The sequence below is a fragment of the Phalacrocorax aristotelis genome, chromosome 5 (assembly GCF_949628215.1).
Source record: "Phalacrocorax aristotelis chromosome 5, bGulAri2.1, whole genome shotgun sequence".
In the NCBI taxonomy this organism is placed as follows: Eukaryota; Metazoa; Chordata; class Aves; order Suliformes; family Phalacrocoracidae; genus Phalacrocorax; species Phalacrocorax aristotelis.
The window spans coordinates 18,009,564-18,022,006 of NC_134280.1; the positions used below are offsets into that span (position 1 = coordinate 18,009,564).

At 58.6% G+C, this 12,443-nt stretch overlaps 1 protein-coding gene across 16 annotated transcripts in view; it reads right to left on the minus strand.

The window, feature by feature from the left end:
- TNS1 (tensin 1) overlaps positions 1–12,443 on the minus strand; it is a 65,978-nt gene that overhangs the window by 12,161 nt on the left and 41,374 nt on the right. For 10 of the 16 annotated variants that reach the window (XM_075093140.1, XM_075093136.1, XM_075093135.1 and 7 more), the window contains 3 exons: positions 6,163–6,341; positions 5,856–5,994; positions 3,452–3,544 (listed from right to left, as the gene is read on the minus strand). In XM_075093140.1, the coding sequence (XP_074949241.1) occupies positions 3,452–3,544; positions 5,856–5,994; positions 6,163–6,341 (411 nt within the window). The remainder of the gene's footprint in view (positions 1–3,451; positions 3,545–5,855; positions 5,995–6,162; positions 6,342–12,443) is intronic. The other 6 variants (XM_075093141.1, XM_075093150.1, XM_075093148.1 and 3 more) reach the window with 1 other exon arrangement.

Consider the following 12,443-nt stretch of genomic DNA (forward strand, 5'->3'; position numbering starts at 1 on the left):
CATGCCAGGAGCAGCGGGCTGGGCTTGCTGTCACCAGCCAAGGCAGCCACCAGACCCAGCCTTCCCTCTTCCCTTTCCCCTCTGCCTCCTGCTCCATCCAGGCCAGTCCCCAACCCTACAATAGGCCCCACAGCCCCCAACCCCACCCCAAAAGCTGTGCTGGATGAAGGGGCTGCAGCTTCAGCCCCATGCCCCCGCCGCCGTGTCACACCTTGGATGACACATACCACTGACTGCCTCTGTGCTGGGGCACAACACCCTAAGCAAGACCCGCTGGCGTCAAACGCTATGGGCCGGGCATCCTTTCTGGTCCTTGGCTCCAGGCTGGCCATGCCCGAGGCAGCTCCACAGTAGTAATTAGCATGACAAACATTATTGTTATTATTAGTCATAACAGCCAGGCTCTGGCTAAGCCTGCCAGCAAGCCGGCCCACTCGCAGCCAGCAATGCCACTGCACAGCTCCATGTTTGGTGCCGGACCAGGGGGTTGCAATTAAAAAAGACTGTTATGGGTCCCCCTTCTGCCCCCCACCCTGTGTCTCTGTGTCCCATCTGCCTGAAGACAGGAGAGGAGTCATCCATCCCTCAGGCTGATCTCCCTACCCAGCCCTGCTCAACCACTCCAGGAAAGATCTGAGTCAAAACCAGACCGAGGACCTCAATACAGGCTGGGTCCAGCATCCAAGGCAGGGCACACAGCTTCAAATGAGAGGGACGAGGCACTGCCCAGGGGGATGCCAAGGGCAGCTGCGAGAAACTCATTGCCACTTAGGTAATTAAATTAATTTCACAGCTACTCACTTTTCTCCCCCAGCTCCCCACCCCAGACTAAAATTAGCCAGACAGTACATATGAGTCAGCCTGCAAGAGGTTAAGGCCAAACAGCTTCAAAAATGCCAGCCCCTCCTGCAAGCAAGGGCTGAAGCAAGGCAGGAGCCTGGGGCTTGGGGAGGGGGGACAGCTCACGGGGGAGCGCATGTGCAAGCATACATGTACCACAGTGAGGTGTGTGACCATGGGCATGTGTTTAAGTCACTTGGTTCAATATGGGAAAAAAAGAAAGAAAAAATGGGAAGTTTCAGGCAGGGTTTTGTGAGGTTGAAAAAAATCAGATCTTGCCTCCTAGTGTTTTCTTGGAAGGGGCTTCAGAGACAGGAAGACAGTGGGAGAATAGAGAGGCCTTGAGTCACGAAGGCGGGGTGGGCAGTCATTCGGGAATCCTGAATCCGAGCAGGGCTGTGCTCCAGCCAGAAATCCCTAGCACTGCAACTGCACAAGGCTGTTTTAAAGCTTCCATGGAGGTGGCAGCCAGGCCCTGAGCTCCCGCACTGCCAGAGCATCCCCCAGTCCCAGGAGCAGCTGTGCAGAGGCCACTGGGGCAGGGATCCTCATGGAGCACGTGGCTGGGTGCAGAGGGTGTTAAGCCAAAGCTTTGTTAAGCCAAAACACTCGTCCTTGCTCAGGACTGCAGATTTAAACCTCCCCCCGCCCCCCGCCAAAAAAGAAGTTGGTGGTGGCACACTGGCACACTCAGCCCAGCAGTCACAGGGTCACTGGACATCCTTTAATGTACCCAAGAAGCTGAAAAGTCAGCTCTGGAAACAACATTTTCTCCAATATTACACAAAGTTTAGGTTTGGGTTATGGGCATTTTGAGGAATTCCAGGAGAGAAAAGCTGACAGCTCCCTGGGCCGCAGCAAGCGTCGCAAACTCACCAAGAAGAGAAATCATCTCCCAAAACCCATCTTGAACACATAGTTCCCCATCCCGCCCCCAAGGCCCAAAGTTTCACTAAAGAAGAAAGCAAAACCACCCAACAACCATTAGATAGCAGGCGGCACTGAGGGGAATCATAGACCCTCCCCAAAGCCTCCATCCCCCAAGAAGACAAGACACCCCAAAGCCTGCAGTGCCCCCAGCTGCTGTCCCAGCTCAGCCCAGTCCTCAGCATCCCAGCCAGGAATGGGAGAGGTGGGCGCAATTTGGGCAGCCTCCCAGCCAGCAGAGGATACACACCGGCTGCCGGCGCTGTGCCGCTGCCCAGGCAGCTGAGCCAGCAGCATGCTGGTGACCTCTGCGCCTGGTGACCTTTTGTGCTGCACTTTGGTTTATTTTCACTCTGAGCAGCAGTGGCAAAGCCAGAAGGGGAGGGCAGGAGCCCGAAACCAGGGCTGCTGCTCCCAGCCCCCCACCAGGCTCATCTGAAGCTGGCCATGACATGCCAGCATCCCCAGTGTGTCACCGGCGAGGATGCCACGCACCAACAAAGAGCTCTCAGCCCCCATGGATGATTGCCACTCAACGCGACAGACCTCCAGCTCCGATTTGGAGCTCCTGGCTCCTGGGAGAGCCAACCACAACACAAGGCATGATGTTCCCTTCCTCAAAAGGGAGCAATACAGGCAAGACTCGGGCTCCTACATCCCTGGGGGCCAGGGCAAGGGAAGGCTGCTGGCACAGACAGATAGAGCCTGCTCTGAGCAACAGTTCTGACAGTGGGGATGATCAGGGAAGAGAGAGACAGAGAAAGAAAACCCTTTCTTACCTTCTTCAGAGCTACCGCCCGCCTCCCCTTCTACCTCTGAGAGATGGAGTGGCAGGGGAGTGATGGGAGTGGGGAGAGGAGGAAGAAGGGAGGTGCAAGACAGAAAGAAAGAGAAATCTGAGTTAAGCAGCTTTGCCTTAGGCAGGGGCACACAGACCACAAAGGAGAGCCCCACACCTCCCTGACACTGCACCCCAAACCGGGCCCCTGGCCTCAGACACCCCCTGGGTCTACCTGGCCATCCCAGAGATTATGACCAAACCCCAAAAGGCTGGTTTCAAGTGGGAACGGTGGGGAGTCACCATAAAGGGCTGCTCTGGGAAACCCAGCAAGCACCAAGAGAGAAGGGTCTCACCAGGTAGGCTCAGCCAAGCCGTGCCCCCTGGGCTCAGACGGGTTTTGGGGGGGTTGCACTCCGCCCTGAGATGGCCCAGGAAGGGGCCCCAGGTGCTGGGGAACAGCGAGGTCTGGCTTGGCAGGCTGCTGTGGGACATGTCCCCAGGACAGCAGGGCCTTTGCACCCAGTGACCACTCTCTGGGATGGAGTGGGCTCTGGATACTGTCCCGGCTGACAGGCTCAGCTCCCAGAGAGAAAACCCGCTCTGTGCTGGGGAAGAGAAGGGATGGAGGGGGTGAGGGAGGGAGGAGTATGGGGTTGAAGAGGAGGCAGGACCCCCGGGATTTTCCAGCCTCCATCAGCAGAGACCCTAGGCTGAGCTCCCCAGGGCAGCAAAAACATCCCCCACCCTCACACAGTCCCAGAGTCCCCATGGGCCCTAGGGCTACCTGGCCTCAAAAGGGAGGCAGAAGTGTCTTCTCCAGCCAGGGGACCTTTCCAGGGATATCCTCATAGGCACCACGATCCCTCCCCAAAAACCACCTGCAGCCCCCATGCCCGCACTCACCTCCCACTGGATGCAGCAGGATCTCGGCTGGGTTGTGGGGTTTCAGTCCCAGTGCTGAGAGCGGGGTCTTGGCCAGGCCAGGGGGAGAACGCACTGTGGGCACAGGGGACACAAGAGCATTAGTGGAGCGATGGGAGGTAAAGCTTCAAAAATGCTGGAGCATCCATGACCCATCCCAACCACCAGCTGCAATCAGGGGCTGCCAGGAGGAGCCCTTTTGTGGAGCAGGACCCCGGGAAAGGGCACTGATCCCTCCCTCCATTTGGGGATGCACACAGGGCAGGAGGTGCCCAGGAAGAAGCAGTCTGCCCCATTGCAGGGCTGGCAGGATGGAGAAAGGGGGCAACTCCCACCAGGGCAGGCCCAGACCCCATCTCCCAGCAGCATCCCCACAAGGGAATGGTCCCACCATAGGCATGAAGCTTCTTTCATTGACCCTGTGCAAGCAGCCACCCCCCAGCCCAACACTCCCAAACCTTAACCCCCCTCTGCTGATGCCCATGTCTGGCTAAGCTGGGACCAGCCTGTCCCAGAGCAGCTCATCACCCCCATAAAAGGGGTAGCAGGACTGCCAAAAAAAAACCCCACCCTCCAGACCAGCTTGATGGGTGGGTGAGGATGTTCACACAGAGAATGTTCCTTCAGGGGTGGCAATGCAAACATGAGGTTTGTACCCCTGTGCCCATATGTGCATACCAGGAGGAGCTGCATGTGTATGTGTGGCTATGGTATGGATGTACCAGAAATGAGAGGCGGCAGGGTGTCACAGGGCAGGGCAGACCTCCCTGAGCCAACTATGCCTCCTCTCCCCTCCTGCCCCCTGGGTTTGACCCATCTCCCTGACGCTGCCTCTCCCTGGGGGAGACTTCCAGGTGTCATCACCACGAACAGGGACCAGAGGGCACATCCCTCCATCAGCATTTGAATGTCCCTGACTGATGGCATGGGCACAGGTCCCGCAGCGAGGCTGGGAGGTGGTGGGTGGTGGGTGCTCTGGAGGAAAGCCAGACCCTCACCCCAAGGCCAGGTCCCCCCAGCAGCCTGGGGGTGGAGCAGCTGAGCAGCCAAGTCCCTGGGAAACCAAGATGGCAGCCCCTTCCCCGGCAGGTGTCCAATTTCCCTAAATCTGGTCGGCCGCAAGCCACACTGTCAGCTTGCACCTCCAGCGGCTGACGAGCAGCGGGGTCCTCCCGGGGCTGGGAATTTCCCTAGGACAGCAGTCTCCCCAGTGGAGTATACCCTGCAGCAGGCAATTTGGTGAAGCCTGCAAGCTGCAGCTTTAAACCTCCCAGGCCTCCCCAGCTGGCACTGGCTAAGAAGCACTGCCTCTGGGCCACATCCCCAGCCAGGCTGTTCCCTTCACCTCTGCAAGCAACTCATCCCCCAAAACAAGCCACTGTTCCACTGCCAAGAAACTGCTACCCCAGGGCCGAGGCCTCTGGGTCCCCCAGAAAAACAAGGGCCATTTCCAAGCTGCCAAACGCCCTGGAGACACTCCCACACTCCAGTCACTGCATCCCATGAGACTGGGTTCAAACGCCAGTGGGTTGCAGGGGAGGAACAGCAACAGCACAGGATGAAACAGCCTCAGGCGCCATGGGTTGAGCTATGGGGGAGAGGTGGCCCCATTGCAACAAGGTCGTGGCATCAGAGGGGGCTGCACACAGCCCAAGCACCCCCAGCTCTAGAGCATCCCTCAGCATACAGCCTAAAAAAGTGGTTTGGGGGGATTAGGGAGGTTGCTGTCATCTTTTTGATGGGTTTCCCAGTTGACTGGCTGCTCCATTGCACTGGCTCAGACCGAGTCATGCTGTGCCAGTGTAAGGCTGCTCATCAGGGTTCACTGCTCGAGCCGGTCCACACAAACCCACCGTGACTGGTCAATCAGGGTTAGTCAAGAAGGAGGCATGCTGCGCCAGAGGAGCAGAGACAAGCTGCATGCAGAGGGCTGACATCTCCTAGCCTTTCCCCTCCCTGCCCTGAAAAGAGCAAGCAAGAAGTGGCACTGCATGCGAGGGTCTGCCCGAGCCCCCTCACAGTCTTCAGTCCCTCCTGCCTCCCCCTGGCTCACCTGCTACCACAGCCTTGCTGCCCTTCTTGGGGAGGTGTAGCACTGGGATGGGGTGAAAGGATGCTGTGTTTTGGAACCTGCCTCTCTCCTTATCCTGCCTTGGGATCCCAGCCAAGAAAGGCCCCAGTGAGTGGAGGGTGGGAAAAAGCCAAGAGGGTGCCAAGCATGGGATGCTGAGGGCAGCATGGAGTGGTGGGATGCAGAAGAGAGAGGAGGAGTGATTAATGTGGTGGTGGGTGTCCGAAGCCCAGAGCTGTCTGACCCTTGGTGAATTTCTGGCTTGCCAAGAGCCACCCACCAAGCCCCTCCACCTCCCAGAGCCGTGGCACTTACAGGGGTTGGAGTAAGGGGTTTGTGGCGAGACAGGGAAGGCTGGGGTGGAGGGAGAAATCTCACCGCCGCCGGAGGGTGGGCTGGTGGGGGAGGTACTCTCCATCTCTTCGAAGGCTTCCTTGTAGCTGTGGAGGTGAGGCTGGGAAGAGCAGGAGAAAGGATCACACCCTCCAGGGCACCACCACCATCAAACGCATGATTAACCCCCAACCATACAGGACTCCATGGATGCTAAAACTCCCATACTCCCCTCAAAGAATTCTCCCTCCCTGGAGCTGGCTGCGCCCCACCACCCACCCCAGCACACCTCTTTGGGCCTCCCTCCAGGGTTGGCCGCGATGGTGCTGACCACCTCAGGCGAGAGGATAGTGGGGCTGCGGGGCGAGCTGGGCTCCGGCGAGCTCTTCTCATAGTGGCTGCTGCTGGGGGTCCGCTTGTGGGCAGGGACAGCACTCTCCTCCGGGGGCTTCTCCCGGGACTGCACCCCTGCAGGACAAGCACAGGGTAGGAGATGGGTGAGGAGGTGCCAGCTAAGACAGGGACCAGCAGGAGATGCTCCAGGGCTGATCCAACAGGTGTCCGCAGGGCTGTGCGCTGCGGTGGGGGCTCCGCCAGGCAGAGATGGCAGCTTCAGCACTCGCCTGGATCTAAACCGCAGACCAGCATGGTCAGTTTTGAGCTGGAGCAGATATACCCTACAGCGGTGGCCCTGGGCCATGTGAAAAAGCAAGGCAAGGTTGTGGCTAGTGGCTAGATCACTGTGTTAGCCCTCCCAAGCACTTCACGATTTGGACTCAGGGACAGCATCCCCTGGCACTAGGTACAAGGGGCACGAGCATCCTGTGAGCAGACCAGTGAGCCAGCCCAGCCCCACCAGCTAGAAGAAGGGGACACTGCCTGCCCCTGCCCTGCAGAGCTGGCCAGGACCGGGACCTCCTGACAGCGTCACAGCTGAATCCCCCAGCACCAGGGCAGCTGCATTCTGCTGCACTCCTGCTCCCACATCCACATGCAGCTTCAACCACAGCAGTGGAAAAAGCCCATTTTTGTGAGTCCCAAAGGCAGAGGGAGCACCGGCTTGGGAGGAAGGACCCCAACAGAGGAATGGTGCAGGGAACCCCAACGAACAACTGCTGATCTCCTATCCCCAGCACGAAGCCTTCCTAAAAGGGGAGATCAGCATCTCCTCTCCATCTTCTCCCAAACCTCCTTCCCAGACCCCAGTGCCACGAGCCACCAGTGCCCACAGCCTGGGGCAGCGCTAAGGGGCTCCGAGACCCTGGGGAGAAGAAGGGAGCAAGCAAGTCACCACAGGAGAATGCATTTCACCAGGCTGTCAGGTTCTGGTAGAGCCCATTGGCAATCCCCGTGGGCTGGGATAAAGCCCAGTAACAGGGACAAAGCGAGCACAGGGCAGGGAGGGCTTGGGGGGCTGTGATGAGGGGTGTGACCCCAACTCTCCCAGCACCCAAACATACTCTCCATCCCATCTCGCCTGACGAAGAGGTTAATTAGGGCTCAGGGATGATGGTGTTGGGTTCAGAGCAGGGGAACCACACAGAGCATCATGGGCACAGCTTAGAGCTTTAGCGGGCTCCCATTCCTCCCCAGGACACATATGGCAGTGGGGTGACCCCAGTCTCAGCCCCACTAGCAGAGGTGACAACACGATCCCCTCTGCCTTCCCCACAGAGCTGGGGAGTGCTCACACTCCCCTTGGCCCAGCACATGGGGGGGGGGAAAAAAACCGAGAAAAAGGAAAGAAAAAAAAAAGGCCAGGATCATGCTTCAGGAAATGCACTTTTCAAACACCAACTCCTTTCCCACGGGCTGGTGGAGGAAAACCAGCCATCAGCTGCTTCCTCTCGCTCCCCGGGGCTCCGTGTGGGACCCACGCCTCGCACCCGCTGACCTCCCCTCTTCACCGCTCCAGCACCCGCGCTGGAGCTTTCCCGGCCCCGGGGAAAGGGCTGGGAGCAGTGAAAGGGCTGGGAGCACGGGAGGGAGGGAGGGAGGTGGCCCGGGTGCATTTCTAAATAATCAGCCCAGTGAATGGCAACAACAATAAAATCACAGCTCGGGGGGAGAGGCAGCAGGCTGCAAGGCGGGGGACGTGAGCCAACAGGGCTGGCTCCAGTCGCGGAGGCGGCCTGGAAAATTCCACTAAGAGCAGCTTTGAAACACAACTCCGCAATCCCTTCTGCAGGTGCTCGCGGGCGCGGGGGACAGCCATTAAAAGGACCCATGGAAGGGGAAAGGGGACAGAGAGGGTCTCTGGGAAGCCACCCTGTAAGCACGGTGGCCATGGACACCAACATATAGTGCCACCCAATATCTTTTTCCCTGCTCCTCACTTTAAGGGAACAAAGCCCAAAATGGGGGAGGAAAAATAAAGCAACCCCTTACATTTTATTTTCACCCCTCCACTTTGCGCACTCTGGGGTGACCTGCCCACTGCAAGAGCATCACCAGCAGCATCCTTGGCCCTCCCAAAGTGAGCTGCAGCAACTGAATGCTGCAGAGAGGTAGGGACCGGGCTCCTTGAGTTGTGCACGCCTGCCTTGCTTTGCAGTTTTCATTTGGGAAGCACAAACAGCAGCTCGTCAGAGCCCAGCTGTCAGTGCACATCACACATCTACAGCTTGGGACCCCCTGCTCCATCCCCAGGGCTGCGTGTCACCCAGTTGCAGGGTGCTGGATCTGGCCCGTCAGGACACCCAGAAGCTCACCAGGCTTTGGCTGCTCTGCTCCCCAGACATGGAAAGCGGCCGGGGCCATGGGGAGGGGAGGGAGGAGAGGGGAAAAAAGGGACTCATTGTTCAGGAGCCGAGAGTGGGAAACTTCATGGGCTGCCCAGAGCAAAGCCTGGAGGAAACCCAGGCTCTGATCATGGCTCCCCCGACCCCCCAGGTGATTTATGGGCTGGAAACTACTCTTGAAAAACAAACTCTCCTTTCCCCCACTCACTGTGCCCCCTCAGCAGACACACAGCCTCCCTTAGCCACAGTACTGCCACCGGTCCCCCAAGGATGCCCCGCCTGGATGCAGGAACAGGGGTTCCCCATCACAAAGGGGGAACAGCAGCCTGCACCCCACTCCCCACCCTTGCCCCCACCACCTCTGGCACTGCCACCTCTTCTGCTGCCCATTTAACTCCCTAATCTGGCAGCAACCCTCTCCCAGCAAAGTCCTGTCCTTGGACTAAACACAGCTCTAGGGATGGGGAAGGACAGGAGCACAACAGCCAGGGGAGGAGGAAACAGGAGGAATTTAAATCCAGGTGGTTTTGTGGCTGGGGAGCCGGTTTTCTGGGCCAAATCAGGAGGCAGCTGCTTTTTGGGCATGAGGTGCTGGAGCTACTGCCAGGCAAGAGCAGGGCGATGCCCCCGTGGCGGAGAGGACAGGGAAAAGCAGCATCCCATGGCCCTTGGGATGTGACACCTAGCAGTTAAAGCCACACAGGGACACACGATGCCCAGGGAAATGAGAGATGCAAACTCAGTCCCTGCCTGCACACAAGAAACAGCAGCAGACATCGCCCTGTACCACTCTCCACCAGAGCCCAACTCACCCTGTCCCACTGGGCACAGATACATCTACAGCTCCCCTCCTCCCAGGGCACTTCACTGATGTGGCTGGCCATGTTTCACCCCAAAACAAGCACAGCTGGGGTCCCTCCCTCGCCCACCCCCCAGCTGCAGACAGACCCATGGGGGAAACCCCTGGACTGAGGCAGGTCTCTCCTGCTGGGCCAGCGGCTGGCTGAAACAGGGGTGTGCACAGCTGCACCCCATTTCTTGACTCCCTGCGAGGTAAGCCACAGCCACGGCAAAGCTCAGAGGGGCTGGAGTGAGGGTCTGTATCCAGCCCAGCAACAAAACTGCACCAGAAAGCAGTGCCAGGCTTGGATGAGATGCAAAACCAAGGGTGGACAGGGGAGTTTGCACCAAGGACCAGGGGCTCCCCCATCACCAGAAGAGGTCAAGTGGTGCCCTGAACATTCCCCTGCTGAGAAAGGGGGTCAAGCCTGCATGGGGAGGGTCTCCCAAATCTCCCTCCATCCCACATCCATGCAGCACACAGAGCACTCGGCATGCAGGGACAGGGGAGGAAGGAGGGATGAGGGGGAAGGGAAAAGGAAGGAAGGATGAGAAGGAAGGAGGGAGGAGAGGGATGGAAGGAGAAGAATGGATGGGGAAGGATGGCAGACTAGGAGGAGGGAGGTGGAATGAACGAACCGGAGAAGGAGAAGGACCGTTGATGGTTCAGAGGAGGACGGGGGGCTTTGGTGCTCTTGTTGAGGTCCCTGAGCTTGGCGTTGTACTCTGCCAGCATACCAGGACGGGGGGTGCAAGGAGGGTGGGAGGTCACACGGGACAGACACAGTCCCCCATTGGGAGAGGGAGGGGCAGACAGGACAAATGTCACAAGATACAATAGGGAGAGAGAGAGAAAACAAGAGAAAATATTAGTCAGGCTCCAACAAATGAGCCTGAGGTTGCTTGGGGTCCAAGGAAGCTCAAACCCCACTTGGAGCTGCTTTTCTATCACCCAGACTGCCTGGCTCCAGGCACTGCTTAAACCCACATGGGAAATCAGTGGTGGCTCCCAGCCACACGTGGCCTTGTGCACTGCCACAAGTGCCCCATCAGTGTCCCCTTGGGGATGGCACTGTGCAGGTCCCCTCCATCACAGGATGCCCAGGGCTGGGATAAGAAGGGATGACCCCAGACGCCTTGCTGGGAGGTGATAGGGACTGAAGAACAGCAAGTCCAACTCCTCTCTCAAGGAAGGCGCCGGGGGTGCCAGTAATGCCCCATCCCATCTCTTCTCCATCACCAGCAGAAACAGGAGCGCTCCCCCACCAGGCACAGAAGAGGTGTGAGGTGCTCCTCCTCGCTGTGCCAGGACACACAGGCAATTTATAGCAGCAGGGAATGTAAACAAACATGTCCATGCCCTACCATCCTCACTGGCCGTCCTCTCCTGGTTCTGGCTTTGGGACACCTCGTTCCTGCCAGAGGTCAGGTCACCCGCCTGCGCTGTCCTTGCCTCGGCACAGACGGCCAGGCTCCAGTGAGGACAGGTGGCTGTGGGCTGGGGACCGTCCCCAGGACACCTCTCCTCCTCAGAAAGCACAGTGGCTGCAGGACTTCACATGGAGAGTGACCTCAGTCCAGCCTTGAGGATCTGACCCCAGGGTTGGGGCGATGGATTTTTTCATACATACCATCAAACATCTATTTCCCACCCACTGCAAACACATCTCCTCCTCTCCCGAGGCTCTCCTCTTTTCCACCCCATTTTTTCCCCTCCATAGTTGACGGGGGATCTGCTCCTTATAATATTTAGTCCAGACATACAGCATATTTTGGGCATCCATGTGTTCTTGCATTTGTTTAAACCCTCTGTGCAAGCCCTGGTCCCTATGTGGATCTGGCCTGGATGACCAAGGTCAGGTTTGGATGGATGCAAACTGCCCCCAACACCTCTGCACCCCTCCATGCCACATTCCCTGCTTCTGGCACCCCTCATGCCCCCCAGCCCGGTGCCATGGTGACTCAGCCCCCACACCTGGGAGGTTGGTGCTGTTGGATTTTTCCGGCCAAGCCTTTCCCCCTCCTTGTAATGCCGGGCGAGTTTCTGGACTGAGCACAGAGCTGGAAGGGACGGAGTTGCCAAGCCCCAGCATCACGAGCTGGCCCACAGCCTGGCCACAGCCCCAAACCCTTTCCGAATGTCGCTCCGCCGTTCAACAACTGCAGCCGAAGCAGCAGGAAGGGAGGGCACCGAGCTGCTGCAGAGCCATGGCACCTCCTTCCAGGGGGGCTAGGACACTCTGCGTCCCCAAAGCCCCTGAGCCGGAGCCCTGGGAGGGCAGGGAGACAGAGGATGCAGTTTCCCCTCCGCGGCATGGAGTAAAAGCCTTCATCCAGCCATGGCACCAACACTCAGCACTGCACTCAGCCAAGCACTGCACCAAACCCCTCTTGCAGGGCTGGGAAATGCCTTCCCAGCCCCTGACCACAGCCCCAAGGCAGGTCCAACATCAAACCACCCGGGGCCAAGCTGGCTGGGCCACCTGGGCAGAAAGGCTGCTGCCAGCCTGCACCCTGGCACCCCTGCTCTGGCAGCCCAGGGAGAAGGTCTGAGCACCAAGCCTAGCAAGCTGCAGGGAAAGTGGGGTATGAAATCAGGGAGGAGCCCAGCTACATTACAGACAAGGCAAGTGCTCTGCTGGGACCAGAGCATACTCCAGGCAGGGAGAGCATCGTGTCCAAAGCGGGGTCCAGTCAGGACACCCTCAGCCAGAGCTGAAAACGTCTTCCCAAACTTGGCCATATTCTCCCTGAAAGGGAGAAAACCCACTGGGACCCAGCAAGTGGCCCTGCCGCAGGGGACAGACCAGCCCCATAGGCCAAAGGAGTGAAGATGGGGGGGCCCAATCCCCTCAGCCACCCCTTCTCCCCACCTCTGGGTGATGCTGCTGCAAGACGGCGAGCTGCAAGGGCACACACATCTCAGTAAAGGAGAGGGGCACAGGCTGTCCCCCTGCCTGTCGCACCCCCATGGTGGGTGGTCCAGTCC